Source organism: Somniosus microcephalus, chromosome 8, assembly GCF_052327205.1.
Source record: "Somniosus microcephalus isolate GS21.2 chromosome 8, FLI_Smic_1.0, whole genome shotgun sequence".
NCBI classification, from domain to species: Eukaryota; Metazoa; Chordata; class Chondrichthyes; order Squaliformes; family Somniosidae; genus Somniosus; species Somniosus microcephalus.
This window is the reverse complement of record NC_140994.1, coordinates 266,699,360-266,714,485: the sequence shown is the minus strand read 5'-3', so window position 1 is coordinate 266,714,485 and position 15,126 is coordinate 266,699,360. Positions and strand designations below refer to the sequence as shown.

General features: G+C 48.8%; 1 protein-coding gene across 1 annotated transcript in view; it reads left to right on the top strand.

Moving 5' to 3' along the window:
- The window catches only part of mgat4b (alpha-1,3-mannosyl-glycoprotein 4-beta-N-acetylglucosaminyltransferase B), a 373,057-nt gene that overhangs the window by 323,156 nt on the left and 34,775 nt on the right, over positions 1–15,126 (top strand). Inside the window, exons 9-10 of the mRNA XM_085996041.1 lie at positions 624–754; positions 9,665–9,772. Of these exons, the coding sequence (XP_085852167.1) occupies positions 624–754; positions 9,665–9,772 (239 nt within the window). The remainder of the gene's footprint in view (positions 1–623; positions 755–9,664; positions 9,773–15,126) is intronic.

Here is a 15,126-nt window from a genome sequence, read left to right as displayed (position 1 = left end):
CCCCCAGTCTCTCTCTCTCTCTCCTCTATCGATCCTCGCTCTTCCCCCCCCGCCACATCGGCCACCAACGGATGCCCTGCTCTCCGAATGGAGTTGACGAGCGTGTGGTCCAGCTGGGTACTGCGCGTGCGCGGCTCCAGTATCCCGCGAGTCGGCGCTGAAAGGCGAAGGATGAGAGCGCCGCGGCGGGTGGGGCTGCTCCCGCTGTCCAGCTGGAAGGTCAAAGTTCAAGGGGGGAAACCAAACCCCTCCCATCGAAACACACTTCAAGAGCTGCAATTGCGATTGGCTCTGAGGTCACATGGCTCGCGATCGAGTCTGTCTGGCTTCCCAGGGCCGTTGTTTGTTGGGCCCCCACCCCCACCCCAGCTACTGTCCAGCCCTCTGCGCGGCTTTTCAATTTAACTGCGCGCGAGCTTGGGATCAGTGCGCACGGAGCGCACCTGAGAGGGGTCAGTGGTGTCTACCCGGCTCTCTAATCATGGACTTATTCTCAATATCGCACGGCACGGGTGAAAGTTACACTGTCCCAAAAGAAACTGGCATTGCATATTTGATGCCACTTGTCGGCACTAAATATTTAATAATAGATATTAACAGTATTTTGGTTTTATTTTCTCTAGGAAAAATGTTCAAGTCACTGGATCTAAGTCTGATTGTGGAGTTTATTCTGATGTTCTACAAGGACAAGCCAATTGATTGGCTGCTGGACCACATTCTGTGGGTTAAAGTCTGTAACCCAGAAAAAGATGCAGTAAGTGGAACAATGGTGTAGTTTATAGAGCCAGATGTTTTCTCTCTTTCACCCCCCCCACCCTGTTTATTAGCTCTCCTCTCCTGAAGGGTGTCTTTGGGGCACAGTTTACGCTGATACCAGCAACCCTCTGCTACCTCACCAAAGCGGCCCTTCTCGCCCTCAAAATGTCTACCCTCTTCAGACGGGTAGCCCTACCCACTAGCTTTCCGAATGGGAAGGGCGGCCTTAGCTGGGCAAGAACATAAAAATTAGGAGCTGGAGTTGGGCCATTCGAGCCTGCTCCCACATTACAACAGTGACTCCACTTCAAAAGTACTTCATTGGCTGTAAAGCGCTTTGAGTCGTCCGGTGGTCGTGAAAGACGCTATTGAAATGCAAGTCTTTCATTTCTCTGCCATTCAATAAGATCATGGCTGACCTTCTACCTCATCTCCACTTTCCTGCACTATCCCCATATCCCTTGGTTCCTTTAGTATCCAAAAATCTATCGATCTCAGCCTTGAATATACTCAACGACTGAGCATCCACAGCCCTCTGGGGGTAGAGAATTCCAAAGATTCACAACCCTCTGAGTGAAGAAATTTCACCTCCTCTCAGTCCTAAATGGCCGACCCCCTATCCTGAGACTGTGACCCCGGTTCTAAACTCCACAGCCAGGGGGAAACATCTTCCCGGCATCTACCCTGTCAAGAAGCGGAAAGGTTACTGGGGCAATGTCCGGACGAGCTGCATGGTTTCGGCTGTTAAATTCCAGCAGTTTCCACTGCCCATCGGTCCCCTGAGCCTTGTCTGTTGCCGATCACCGCCTAACGTTGCTGGGCTTGGGGTAAGTGCAGTGTGAAGTAGGCGAAGTGTGTGCACCTCCGACTGGGTGAGCAGAAACTCCATCTGCATGGCTTTCTCAGTAGCTTCGTTTTGAGATTCTTGACCACAAGCGACAGATTTCTACGCATGTTAGACATTTAACCAAGATAATAAATGTTCAATTGTCCTTGTGCACCAGTCGCTGAAGGTAAGCACGCAGGTGCAGCAGGTGGTAAAGAAGGCAAATGGTATGTTGGCCTTTGTAGTGAGAGGATTCGAGTACAGGAACAAGGATGTCTTGCTGCAGTTGTACAGGGCCTTGGTGAGACCACACCTTGAGTATTGTGTGCAGTTTTGGTCGCCTTATCTGAGGAAGGCTGTTCTTGCCATGGAGGGAGTGCAGCGAAGATTCACCAGACTGATACCTGGGATGGCAGGAATGACGTATGAGGAGAGATTGGGTCGATTGGGCTTATACTCGCTGGAGTTTAGAAGAATGAGAGGGGACCTCATTGAAACTTATAAAATTCTAACAGGACTAGACAGACTAGATGCAGGAAGGATGTTCCCGATGGCGGAGGAGTCCAGAACCAGGGGTCACAGTCTAACGATGAGAGGTAAGCCATTTAGGACAGAGATGAGGAGGAATTTCTTCACCCAGAGAGTGGTGAACCTGTGGAATTCTCTACCACAGAAGGCAGTTGAGGCCAATTCATTAAATATATTCAAGAAGGAGTTAGATATATTTCTTAAGGCTAAAGGGATCAAGGGATATGGGGAGAAAGCAGGGACAGGGTACTGAATTTGGATGATCAGCCATGATCTCATTAAATGGCGAAGCAGGCTCAAGGGGCCGAATGGCCTACTCCTGCTCCTATCTTCTATGTTTCTATTAATATTAAACGTTCTGTGGCATAATTTCAAGAAGAGCAGCGAGTTCTGGCATAAGTCAGGAGTGTGATGGAATACTCTCCACTTGCCTGGATGAGTGCAGCTCCAACAACACTCAAGAAGCTCAACACCATCCAGGACAAAGCAGCCCGCTTGATTGGCACCCCATCCACCACCTTAAACATTCACTCCCTCCACCACCAGCGTACCGTGGCTGCAGTGTGTACCATCTACAAGATGCACTGCAGCACCTCCCAAACCCGCGACCTCGTCCACCTAGAAGGACAAGGGCAGCAGGCGCATGGGAACACCACTACCTCCAAGTTCCCCTCCAAGTCACACATCATCCTGATTTGGAAATATATCGCCGATCCTTCATCGTCGCTGGGTCAAAATCCTGGAACTCCCTCCCTAACAGCGCTGTGGGAGTACCTTCACCACACGGACTGCAGCGGTTCAAGAAGGTGGCTCACCACCACCATCTTGAGGGCAACTAGGGATGGGCAATAAATGGTGGCCTTGCCAGCGACACCCACATATCGAGAATGAATAATAACTGAAACCTAACTTAAAATGAAGCTTATAAATTGCTATCAATGGTTGGTGTTGATGCAGCTAATCTGATCTGGGCTATATTTGGATTACTATAGCAGGCATCTGTGTATGTGGAAACATTGGAGCAGGAGTAGACCATTCAGCCCCTCGAGCCTGGCTGATCTGTACCTCAACTCCATTTACCCACCTTTAATCCATCCCTTGTACCCCTACCCAACAAAAATCCATTGACCTCAGGCTACCTTAAAAATCTCAATTGACTCCCAGCATCCACAGCCTTTTGAGGAAGGGAATTCCAGATTTCCACTACCCTTTGTGTGTGGAAAAAGTGCTTCTCCTAAATGGCCCAGCACTAACTGTGGGCACTAACAGGTGGAGTGAGAAATCAGCCGGCATTCCTGCTTCCTGGCGTATCTGTTCCCAGTGACCACTCGAAATCCCGAATGTGTGGACGTCGGGTGAGGATAGGATTGAGCTCGGCTGTGATACCTTCCCACTCGCCAACCCCTCTTCCCCCTCCGCCCCCGGCCCCCACAGCCTGGCACAAGGTGTTGATCAGGCTGCCGATACTTGTCTAGGTTCGTCCGTGAAGAATGGGCATTTGAATGAGTTAACATACGAACATACGAACAATGACTGACAGGAACAGGCCCTCTGGTCCACCCAGCATGTCCCACGCAATTGCGATACCTTGTGTATCATCGCAATATATTCACTCCCCATCCCACCCGAAGCCGTGTCATCTCCTGGGAGAGGTGAACAACCAGTTTAAAAACCCAGGCCAATTTGGTGGGGGGGTGGGGGGGACAAAACTCTTGGCAATTCCTCTCCGACCCACCTGGGCGATCGAAACAAGTCCAGGAGATCACTCGGGCCCTGAATTCCCTGTGGTACCTATCCTGCTGCAAGAGGTGATGTCCGGCCCAGCTAGAAACAGATCCCACTCTCGCTTGAAGGAATTCAGCGGATCAGTGTCCACCGCACGAGAAGGCAGCCTGTCCAGAGGTCCAGTATACTCTGGGAAAAGTACCACCTCCTGACACCTAACCTAGATCTGGCCTTGCACAACATAGAAGATAGGAGCAGGAGTAGGCCATTCGGCCCCTCGAGCCTGCTCCGCCATTCAATGTGATCATGGCTGATCATCCAAACTCAGTGCCCTGTCCCTGCCTTCTCCCCATATCCCTTGCTCCCTTTAGCCTTAAGAAATATATCCAACTCCTTCTTGAATATATTTAATGAATTGGCCTCTACTGCCTTCTGTGGTAGAGAATTCCACAGGTTCACCACTCTCTGGGTGAAAGTTGTGACCCGACCCCCACCCCCCTGGTCATCCCTAACCTGTTTAATCGGAGGGAGTCCTGAATCCATGGAGTCAAACTCCAAAGCGGGAGAGGAAGGGAACGAGGAAATGGCAGTCTCCAGTCATCTGTCAGCAGCAACAGAATCGTTCATTGGGGGAAACCTGTTGAGAGTTGAGTGATTTTTTTTTTAATGCATTACTATCCGTGATGTGACGGATGTTTGTAAGTCAAGTCAGCAGCAGACTCCCTAAAGTCATTTGCATTCAGATTTCTGCTGCACCGTCTTAAAGCCTCGCGCACAGTGACTGTAACTCAGCAGTAGGTGATTAATGGTAATCTGAGTGTTCTCGCTGTGGGAGGTGAGCACAGGCATTCTCATTTATTTGACTTTCCTCGATTTACAATCCATCGTTTGCACATTTTGGGGAAGCGTCCTCAATTAGACAGGAGCTAATGAAGAGCCTTGTGTCTCAAAACACTTCATGTGCAGTGATTTACCTTGAAGTGGAATGATTGCTATTTTATATAGACAGACACATGGGCCATTTTCAGCACAACATGATGGCGGGGGAGATGAGAATTTTTTTTAATGCCGTGAGTTATGATCTGGAACGCGCTGTCTGAAAGGGCGGTGGAAGAGGATTCAGTAGTGGCTTTCAAAAGGGAATTGATTTGCAGGGCCATGGGGAAAGAGCAGGGCAGTGGGACTAATTGGAGAGCTCTTTCAAAGAGCCGGCACAGGCACGATGGGCCGAATGGCCTCTTTCTGTGCGGTAAGATTCTATAAGAAGATGCCCCCAACAGAAACAAGAGTATGAGTTGATCTGTTTTTTTTGGTGGTGTTTGGCTGAAGGAGAAATGTTGGCCCCAGGTTACTGACCTTCAATAAGACCGTGGGCTCTGCCTGAATCACCAGAGCAGGTGACGCCACTGATCTGGTGAGACGACAACACCTTCAAGGACTTTACAGAGGAAAGAGGTAGTTGGAGGGGTAGGGGGTTTAGTTTGCAAGGACAGAGAGGTTGAGCGTGGCTTTGTATGAGGAGGAGGGACGACGGTTGTTTTGAAAGGGAGAGAAAAACCTCGGACACTGACCTTGTCCCTTTTTAGATGTTTCACCGTCCGTTGATTATCCCATGGTCTTGATGGATGGGAGCTATTGGAGTATTGTTTTAAGGATCCGAGAAGAGAGGATGAGGCACAGTGAGCAACAATGATTGGACGCACAACCTGTAGGGAGTGCAGGAGAGGAATCCGCAGCGGATAAAGTTACAGATAAGCAGCTCTAAGGCTTATTAGATAAATAAACAGTTGCTAATAAGGACATTAAGGCATTAGTAGGATTTGTTGGGAGCTGAGCCAGAACAGGAAGCTTTGTATAACCGTGTGTAGGCACTTTTATTCTTTTGCTTTTTCTTTTTAAATCCCTATTTCGGGGCTAGTACAACGCGCACGACAATAACAGGTTGGGTGATTGGGCAGATGCATGGCAAATGCAGTACAGGAAACTTTGTGTTATCCGGCACCGACGGGACCGGCGTGTTGCCGATCTATCAAAACTGCCGGACATACAAAGTTAATGTTGAAGCATACGGAGGTTTTCATCTCCGTATCTGACAACAAACACTGTTGCTTAGCAACAGCTTCTAAAGAGTTGTCTGCAGCTGTAAGCGTCTCTAGCTGAAGCTGTTGCTATAGCTACAGACCTTGCAGTGGCTGACTGGGGAAAAAAAAAGAACGAGATCTAAAAAACTTACAGAAAACGGATCCTGATTTTTGCCGTTAGATCGAGTATTCCGGACATACAACCTCCGGATAAACCAAAGTTTCCTGTATAATGTGGATAAATGCGAGGTTATCCACTTCAGTGGCAAAAACAGGAAGGCAGATTATTATCTGAATGGCAATAGATTGGGAGAAGGGGAAGTGCAACGGGACCTGGGCATCCTTGTGCATCAGTCGCTGAAGGTAAGCATGCAGGTGCAGCAGGCGGTTAAGAAGGCAAATGGTATGTTGGCCTTCATAGCAAGAGGATTCGAGTACAGGAGTAAGGATGTCTTGCTGCAGTTGTACAGGGCCTTGGTGAGACCACACCTTGAGTATTGTGTGCAGTTTTGGTCGCCTTATCTGAGGAAGGATGTTCTTGCCATGGAGGGAGTGGAGCGAAGATTCACCAGACTGATACCTGGGATGGCAAGAATGACGTATGAGGAGAGATTGGGTCGATTAGGCTTATACTCGCTGGAGTTTAGAAGAATGAGAGGGGATCTCATTGAAACTTATAACATTCTAACAGGACTAGACAGACTAGATGCAGGAAGGATGTTCCCGATGGCGGGGGAGTCCAGAACCAGGGGTCACAGTCTAAGGATAAGGGGTAAGCCATTTAGGACTGAGATGAGGAGGAATTTCTTCACCCAGAGCGTGGTGAACCTGTGGAATTCTCTACCACAGAAGGCAGTTGAGGCCAATTCATTAAATATACTCAAGAAGGAGTTAGATATATTTCTTAAGGCTAAAGGGATCAAGGGATATGGGGAGAAGGCAGGGACAGGGTACTGAATTTGGATGATCAGCCATGATCTCATTAAATGGCAGAACAGGCTCGAGGGGCCGAATGGCCTACTCCTGCTCCTATGTTCTATGTTTCTATGTAACTTGCATTTATCTAGCACCTTTAACATAGTAAAACGTTCCAAGGCGCTTCGCAGAAGCATTATCAAACAAAATTTGACACCGAGCCACATAAGGACAGGTGACCAGAGGTAGGTTTTAAGGAGCGTCTTAAAGGAGGAGAGCGAGGCAGAGAGGTTTAGGGAGGGAATTCCAGAGTCTGGGGCCTTGGGTGCCGACAATGGTGGAGTAATGAAAATCGAGGATGCTCAATAGGCCAGAATTGGAGAAGCGCATAGATCTCGGGGGTGGGGCTGGAGGACGTAACAGAGATAGGAGGGAGGGGTGCGAGGCCATGGAGGGATTTGAAAACAAGGATGAGAATTTTAAAATCGAGGTGTTGCCGGACCGGGAGCCAGTGTAGGTCAGCGAGCACAGGGGGTGATGGGTGAGTGGGACTCGGTGCGAGTCAGGACACGGGGGCAGCCGAGTTTTGGATGCGTTACTACCTGTGTGCCCGGTGGCAACTGCTTAATATGAAGGCTGCAATCGGCTTGGATCGTCTCTGCGCATTTAATGCACTGGAGCAGGCGGCAATAACCCGGCCGGCGTCCGCTCGTGGACCTGCGTTTCTGCTGCGGTTGGCTCCTTTGCAGGTGCAGCTGATGGGGAAAGAACTGCAACTGCACGTCCGCCGTCGAAGAGACCTGTGGGCCTGCTGTCGGCTGAATGGTCCCACCGTGACAGCTCCTTGTGTGCTGCACATTTCTGCAACCCTGGCTGCGAATATTTGTGAATTAAAGTGCAGGCTTTTTTCACACTGTTTTTATGCTGCAAGAATGCAGTGATGTTGGGCCCACCAACCTATGAGTATTTTAAAACAAGATTTGCATTTCTCCAGTGCCTTTCACAACCTCAGGACCTTCTAAAGCGCTTTACAACCTGTCATGAATCTTCTCATGACTCATGAAGTAACACTGGGCGGCCAGCTGGTGGTGCCGTCCAAGGAGTATAAATACTCGGGCATGGGCCCAGCTTGCTCAGGATGTTTCTGTAACCAGGAACTAGTGATGTAACTAGAATCTCATGGTTGTGAAACAGTTGATTAAAGCCTTGTTTTATACTCAAACCAAGCACTCAGTACTCTTTTTACATCACAGCCAATGGAGCACTCTTTGTTGTACAGGAAACTTCGCGATATCCGGCACCGACGGGACCGAGCTACTGCCGATCTATCAAAACTTCCGGATAGACCAGCGCTAATGTTGAAGGACACGGAGGTTTTCATCTCCGTATCTGACAACAAACACTGTTGCTTAGCAACAGCTTGTAAACACTTGGAAGCGTCTCTGAAGCTGTTGCTAAGCTACAGAGACGCTTTCCAGAGCCTGGCTGTTTTTATAAAAAAAAAAAAAAAAAAAATGCTAGGAGAAGAAAAAAAACCTAACCAAAACGGCTGCTGATTTCTGCCATTAGATTGAGGTTTCCGGACATACAACCTCCGGATAAACCAACGTTTCCTGTAATGTAGGGAAACGCAGCAGCCAATTTGCGCACAGCAAGATCCCACAAACAACATGGAGACGGCCGGCCAGATGCTTGGTTTCAGTGATGTTGGTTGAGGGCTAACTATGGCCCAGGACACCGGGCAGAACTCCCCCTGCTCCTCTTCAAAATAGTGCCCTGGGATCTTTTAGGGTTTGCAGTCAGCGCTGAAGTGTCAGCCTGGGATTCTGGGCTCGCGTCCCTGGAGGGGGACTTGAACCCACGGCCTCCTGACTCGGGAGGCGAGAGCGCTTGCCCCGCTGAGCCACGGCTGAGATTATGAAGGAACTCTGGGCGAGGGTGCCTTATTTCTGCAACCATCAACACGGCTGGGACAGAAGAAAATTAATGGATGGAGCGGTAAAACAAGACGCCTTTTCTTTCTTTGTGTGCGTGTGTGTGTGTGTCTGCCTGATCTGATTGATCAAAGTATTTTCTTTGTGTTGAATTGAAACAGCCTCCCTTGGTATATGTGGGCTGTACAAAGCTGGGCTTGTGCTGTACAGCCGATTGCTACCTCTGTGATCTCATTTCAGTCTGACTCTGAACCACCTGATACTGTTCATCAGCATCGACCAAGACATTCATTCTCATCAGCGCTGGCTAGGAATCATGCCAATATATCTAAAATAAAGGGATGCAGTGAGAGAGAGGTGGCGGGGGCGGGGGGGGTGAGAGCTACAGAGCCGCTGTTAAATACTGTTTTGAAATCACGAGTTCATAAGAGGATTGGGATTACAGAGGCACCACTTAGCGTTGTTTGAAATAATGAGTGGAGCACTTGGATCCAGCTCCGTTAATGTATGTTACCGCCTGGGGGAGGATAACATTCCTCCACCCACACTGTCAGACTGCCTGCCAACACTCACCGTCGAGGCTCCCGCGTGGAGAATGGTGGCTGAGGGCCTGTTGACATCAAGGGCCTGTACCCCAGTAAGAGACGGCACCTTGGCGAGAATCTATTTTTTTTAAAAACCGGTGCGTTCAGTAGCTGTTTGAATCAAATTTGAAAATTCACATTAAAGTCGCCGTCTCTCTGTGGAAAAATTCTCTGATGGGAAGATTGACTTTTGCTGCACTTGTATCATTTGCGATTAGGGTTTTATTTAGATGAGCACATTCCACCAATAAATCTCTGATTTTTTGTTCTTGGACGCGGGCGTAACTGGATTTATTTTTCTCTCTCTCTTTCCAGAAGCACTGTGACCGACAGAAGGCAAACCTCCGTATCCGTTTCAAGCCGTCCCTGTTCCAGCACGTGGGAACGCACTCCTCACTGGCTGGGAAGATCCAGAAATTAAAAGTAAGTTGAGCAGCCAGCAACTCCCATTTCCAATTTATTGCTCCGGCAGTGAAGCGTATAACGTAGCAGGCCTGAAACAAAGCACAGGAACAGCAGGAGAGGAGGCCATTCAGCCCCTCGAGCCTATTCCACCATTCAGTGGGATCGTGGCTGATCTGTATCTTAACTCCCAGTTTACCCGCCTTGGTTCCATAAACCCTGCATCGAGTTACACAGAATGTACAGCACAGAAACAGGCCATTCGGCCCCACTGGTCCGTGCCGGTGTTTGTGCTCCACACCAGCCTCCTCCCACCCCTCTTCATCTCACCCCATCAGCATATCCTATTCCTCTCTCTCTCATGTGTTTATCCAGCTTCCCCTTAAATGTATCGATACTATTCGCCTCAACCACTCCCTGTGGTAGCGAGTTCCACATTCTCACCACTCTCTGGGTAAAGAAGTTTCTCCTGAATTCCCGATTGGATTTGTTAGTGACTATTTTATATTTATGGCCTCTAGTTCTGGTCTCCCCCACAAGTGGAAACATTTTCTCCACGTTTACCCTATCGAACCCTTGCACAATCTTAAAGACCCTCTCTGAGGTCACCCCTCAACCTTCTCTTTTCTAGAGAAAAGAGCCCCCAGCCTGTTCAATCTTTCCTGATGGGTAGAACCTCTCAGTTCTGGTATCATCTTTGTAAATCTTTGTTGCAGCTTCTCCAGTGCCTCTATATCCTTTTCATAATATGGAGATCGGAGCTGTGCACCGTGCTCCGAGTGTGGTCTAACCAAGGTTCGGTACAAGTGTAACATAACATCTCTGCTTTTCAATTCTATCCCTCCAATGCTTGGTCTTTTTTGTGGGCTACTTTTAGTGATGTGTATCTGTAACCTCCGATCCCTCTGTTCCTGTACCCCATTTAGACTCTTACTATCCAATCAGTATGTGACCTCCTTATGGATCGGAACCCCAACAGGAGAACATAAGAATTAGGAGCAGGATTCAGCCCCTCGAGCCTGCTCTGCCATTCAATAAGATCATGGCTGATCACAGAAACCTCACAGTACAGATAGAGGCCATTTCGGCCCATTGAGCCTGCACCGACACATATCCCAGCCGATCCCCGTAACCCCTACACCAACACATATCCCACCCTATCCCCACGTATTTAATCCCCCTAACACTAAGGGTCAATTTTTATCATAGCCAATCAACCTAACCCGCACATCTTTGGACTGTGGGAGGAAACCGGAGCACCCGGAGAAAACCCACGCAAACACGGAGAGAATGTGCAAACTCCACACAGACAGTCACCCGAGGCCGGATTCGAACCCGGGTCCCTGGCGCTGTGAGGCAACAGTGCTAACCACTATGCATCTTCGACCTCAACTCCACTTTCCTGCACTATCCCCATATCCCTTGATTCCTTGAGTGTCCAAAAATCTACTGATCTCTGTCTTGAATATACTCAACGACTGAGCCTCCACAGCCCTCTGGGGTAGAGAATTTCAAAGATTCACCGCCCTCTGAGTGAAGAAATTCCTCCTCATCTCAGTCCTAAATGGCCGACCCCTTATCTTGAATGTGCCCACGCCCTTCTTGAGAAGGAACCATTTGTTTTGCCGGTGGTTATGGGGATTTTACTCTGCTGCTGTAAACACCGTAATTAAAATGTTCACATTCACACAATAACATGAATTATGGGCTGCAGCAACCACTCTGCTTGCTGTCGCTGGGATACAGAGTCACTGAGTGTGGCTCTCAGTAGCTCAGCAGCACCACCCGCAGTAACCTGCTAGCACTGCAGCCGTTTGTGAAATATGGGAATACGCTACAAAGAACAAAGTTAAGTCGTAACCCCTTCGTAGTTCCAGCATTTTCTATTTTTATTTCAGGTTTCATGCATTTTTTAAAATCTGATTTTATCAACGGGGTAGCACAACTTTAAAATGTTTTTCTCTGGAATCGCAGAAGTTGCAGGGCTATGGGGGGGGCGGGGTATCGCACCCTGATGTGTGCCGCACAAATTCACCCCCACCCCGGGACTCCCCTCTCTTCGATCATCACCCCCCCGGGACCCCCCTCTCCGCAATAATCATCCCGGGACTGCCTCTCCTTGATCATCCCCAGGACACCACCCCTTACCCACCCCCTTCCTGAAATCCCCTCTTCTCGATCATCAACCCCGGAACACCCCGCCCCTCTCCCCGTCACCCCCAGGACGCCCTCTCTGCTATCATCACCCACCCCGTGCACTTGAGTGTTGGCCAGCCTCAATGTAAGTGAGGCTGGGGTGTCTCTATCACCGCCGTCCGGAAGCTAAAATTGATCCGTCTGAATGTGACGTGCTTGTGTGCAGATTTTGGTTATTTACAATTTGGTGAATATTTTGTTTGAAGGTTGATTGAACATTCACAAGATTGCAAGATAGATAGGGATGAGGTAGAGCATCTTGGCTCATCCTTCAGGGAAAAACCCTGGCACAGCATCCAGTTATCTCTTCAAATGATTCCAAGGATTTTACCTACACCACTCTACCCAGAGTTCAACAAACTCATTCTCAAAGTTGGTCGAACATGTGACCAGTTGCAGACTAATTCTTTGAGCTCGGCCAGCGGTTTTTGATAGCTGGAAAAGCAGCCAGAAAGAAAGAACTTGATTTCAGTTGCGCCTTTCACAACCTCAGGACGTCCCAAAGCGTTTTGCAGCCAATGAAGTACTATTTGAAGTGCAGTCACTGTTGTAATGTAGGAAACGTGGCAGCTGATTTGCGCACAGCAAGCTCCCACAAACAGCAATGTGATGATGACCAGATAATCTGTGATTTAGTGATGTTGGTTGAGGGATAAATATTGGCCCCAGGACACCGGGGAGAACTCCCCCCTGCTCTTCTTCGGAATACTGGCCGTGGGATCTTTTACGTCCACCTGAGAGAGCAGACGGGGCCTCGGTTTAACGTCTCATCCGAAAGACGGCACCCCCGACATGGGAGTGTCAGCCTAGATTGTGTGCTCAAGTCTCTGGAGTGGGGCTTGGACCCACAGCCTTCTGAAACAGAGGGGAGAGAGAGTGCTGCCCACTGAGCTACGGTGTGTGTGTGGCTTAAACGGTAGGAGAAATTGTAATTGTAGTAATGAACAGCGCACATGCTGACTAATTGAAGATCTCACTTTTCAGATAAACCTGTTTATCCTTGAATCCTAAAATGGTACAGGTGGATAAATTGCATCGTAGAATCTGACAACACAGAAGGAGGCCATTCGGCCCATCGTGCCTGTGCCGGCTCTTTGAACCCTGCTCTTTCCCCATAGCCCTGCAAACATTTTCCCTCTGTAAAGATTCATTTTATTTAAAATGCATTTTATTCCTCTCACCCTTGCTCCAAAAAACTTTTTTTTAATTATATGGTCATAGAGATTTGAAATAAATTAACAAAATTGTTTTTTTACAGTTATGCTGTATAATGTGCTAAATAGCTTTATATCTGCGTGCACTCACTGTCAACTATTCCTATGTCTATCATTAGGAGGAGGGTGTAATTACAACGTGATAAGTTTTTTAGGCAATTTCGATTATAAATCCAGACCTAGGATTTAAAAAATAAGACTAGAATGTATGACTTTAAAGTGGGTCTGAATTGCACCTGTATATTCTGGTCCAGCTACACCCTTGACCTCTAACCCCACTGCCCCTGAAGGCTACACTTGGTCTAAGCTCTCCGTGTGCAATGCTACGGGACATTGAGTAGTGCTTGACTGTAAATGCCAAGTGTAAACTGAGATTGAAGGGGAGGGGGGTCCATGCTTCAGGTAAACCTGTTCAGGTGGACTTTCGAGTCAACATCCTACCGCACTAAGCAGGGAGTTTTCTCGGTGTCCTAGCAAACACTCCTCCTTCAACCAACGGCCCCAGAAACCGGTGAGTTGGTCATTGTTGTTGGTGCAGAATGTTCCTACGTAACAACTGTCACTGCACTTCCACGAAAGGAAACGACTTGTGTTTATATAGCACCTTGGGGCGTCCCGAAGCGCTTTACAGCCAAGTGCAGTCACTGTTGTAATGTAGGGAAACGTGACTACCAATTTACGCACAGCAAAGTCCCGCAAACAGCAGTGAGATAACTGACCGGATAATGGGGGAAAAAGTCAGTATCGCCCCGTTTGGGGCGCGATTATCGGCCGTGCGCAAAGTTTAGCACCTGGCGCTAATTATCGCCTCCAACGGCAAACTTGGCTTTTATCGCCCCTGGAGGTGATTGGAGCGCTAAATCAGGCGCTACACACCTGTCTTAAGGCACAAAGGCCGAGGAGCGAGGCGCTACCTCAGAGCGCTGGCGAAGCTCATGTGATGTCAGTCAGCAATGGAACACAGACACACTGGCGCCGGCCAGTTCTTAAAGGGGAGTTCTGACGAAAGGTCATCGACCTGAAACGTTAACTCTGTTTCTCTCTTCACAGATGCTGCCTGACCTGCTGAGTTTCTCCAGCATTTTTCTGTTTTTATCTTAAAGGGGAGGGTTGATCTTGCTCTCCATCCACATCCTGCTCATTGCAGCCTTGAATCTCGGCCTGGAGAGACCTGTACATCCAATCTGCTGGAAAGAACAATGGAGAGGCCCAGGGGAAGAGCTCAGAGTGCAGCCCCCACAGTCTCTTCTAAATCGATACAAGGAAGGGCAAATCAAAATGAACCTGCAAAGTGCTGCTCAGTCTGCAAAACTCCTTCACACAGCGTTGAATCTCTCTAGAAGTCTCTCTCTCTCTCTCTCAGAATGCGTGGTGCAGAAATGTCACGAACAAAAAACGGCAGGAAGCGGTCGCCTTTAAATAGCGCTCCCCTAGTCTCTTCCCAACTGCAAAACGCTCCCCTCAACCTGTCGTTGTTAGCGGCAGGCGGTAAGGCAGGGGGCGCCACTCAATATCCGGTCCGGGGCGCTACCGGGGCGTTGCGCAGTCGACTGACGTCACGATCTGCCGGCCCAGGAGATCGTGGCGGTAGTGTTTAGCGCTGCCGCAAAATGTCTAGTTAATTTCGCGAGCGGGGCAAACATCGCCGCGCCCGGGCGCTAGTTGCTTTGCGCCCCATTAGCGCCCTCTTAAGGCGCTAACGGGAGGCACAAACAACTGCATTTTCCCCCCCAATCTGTATTAGGAGTTGGTTGAGGGATAAATGTTGGGCAGGACACTGGACACAGTTGGCCAGGACAACAGGGAGAACACCCCCGAAAAAAACCAACACGTTGTGGGAAGCACTTTAAGATATTTTGAGGATAAGATCAGCTGAATAAACCTGAGCACTTTCCTTTCTCTTAATGCATCATTTTGTTTCTCAAATTTTTTATGGAATTCAGCGCAGTTCTCGGTATGTCACTG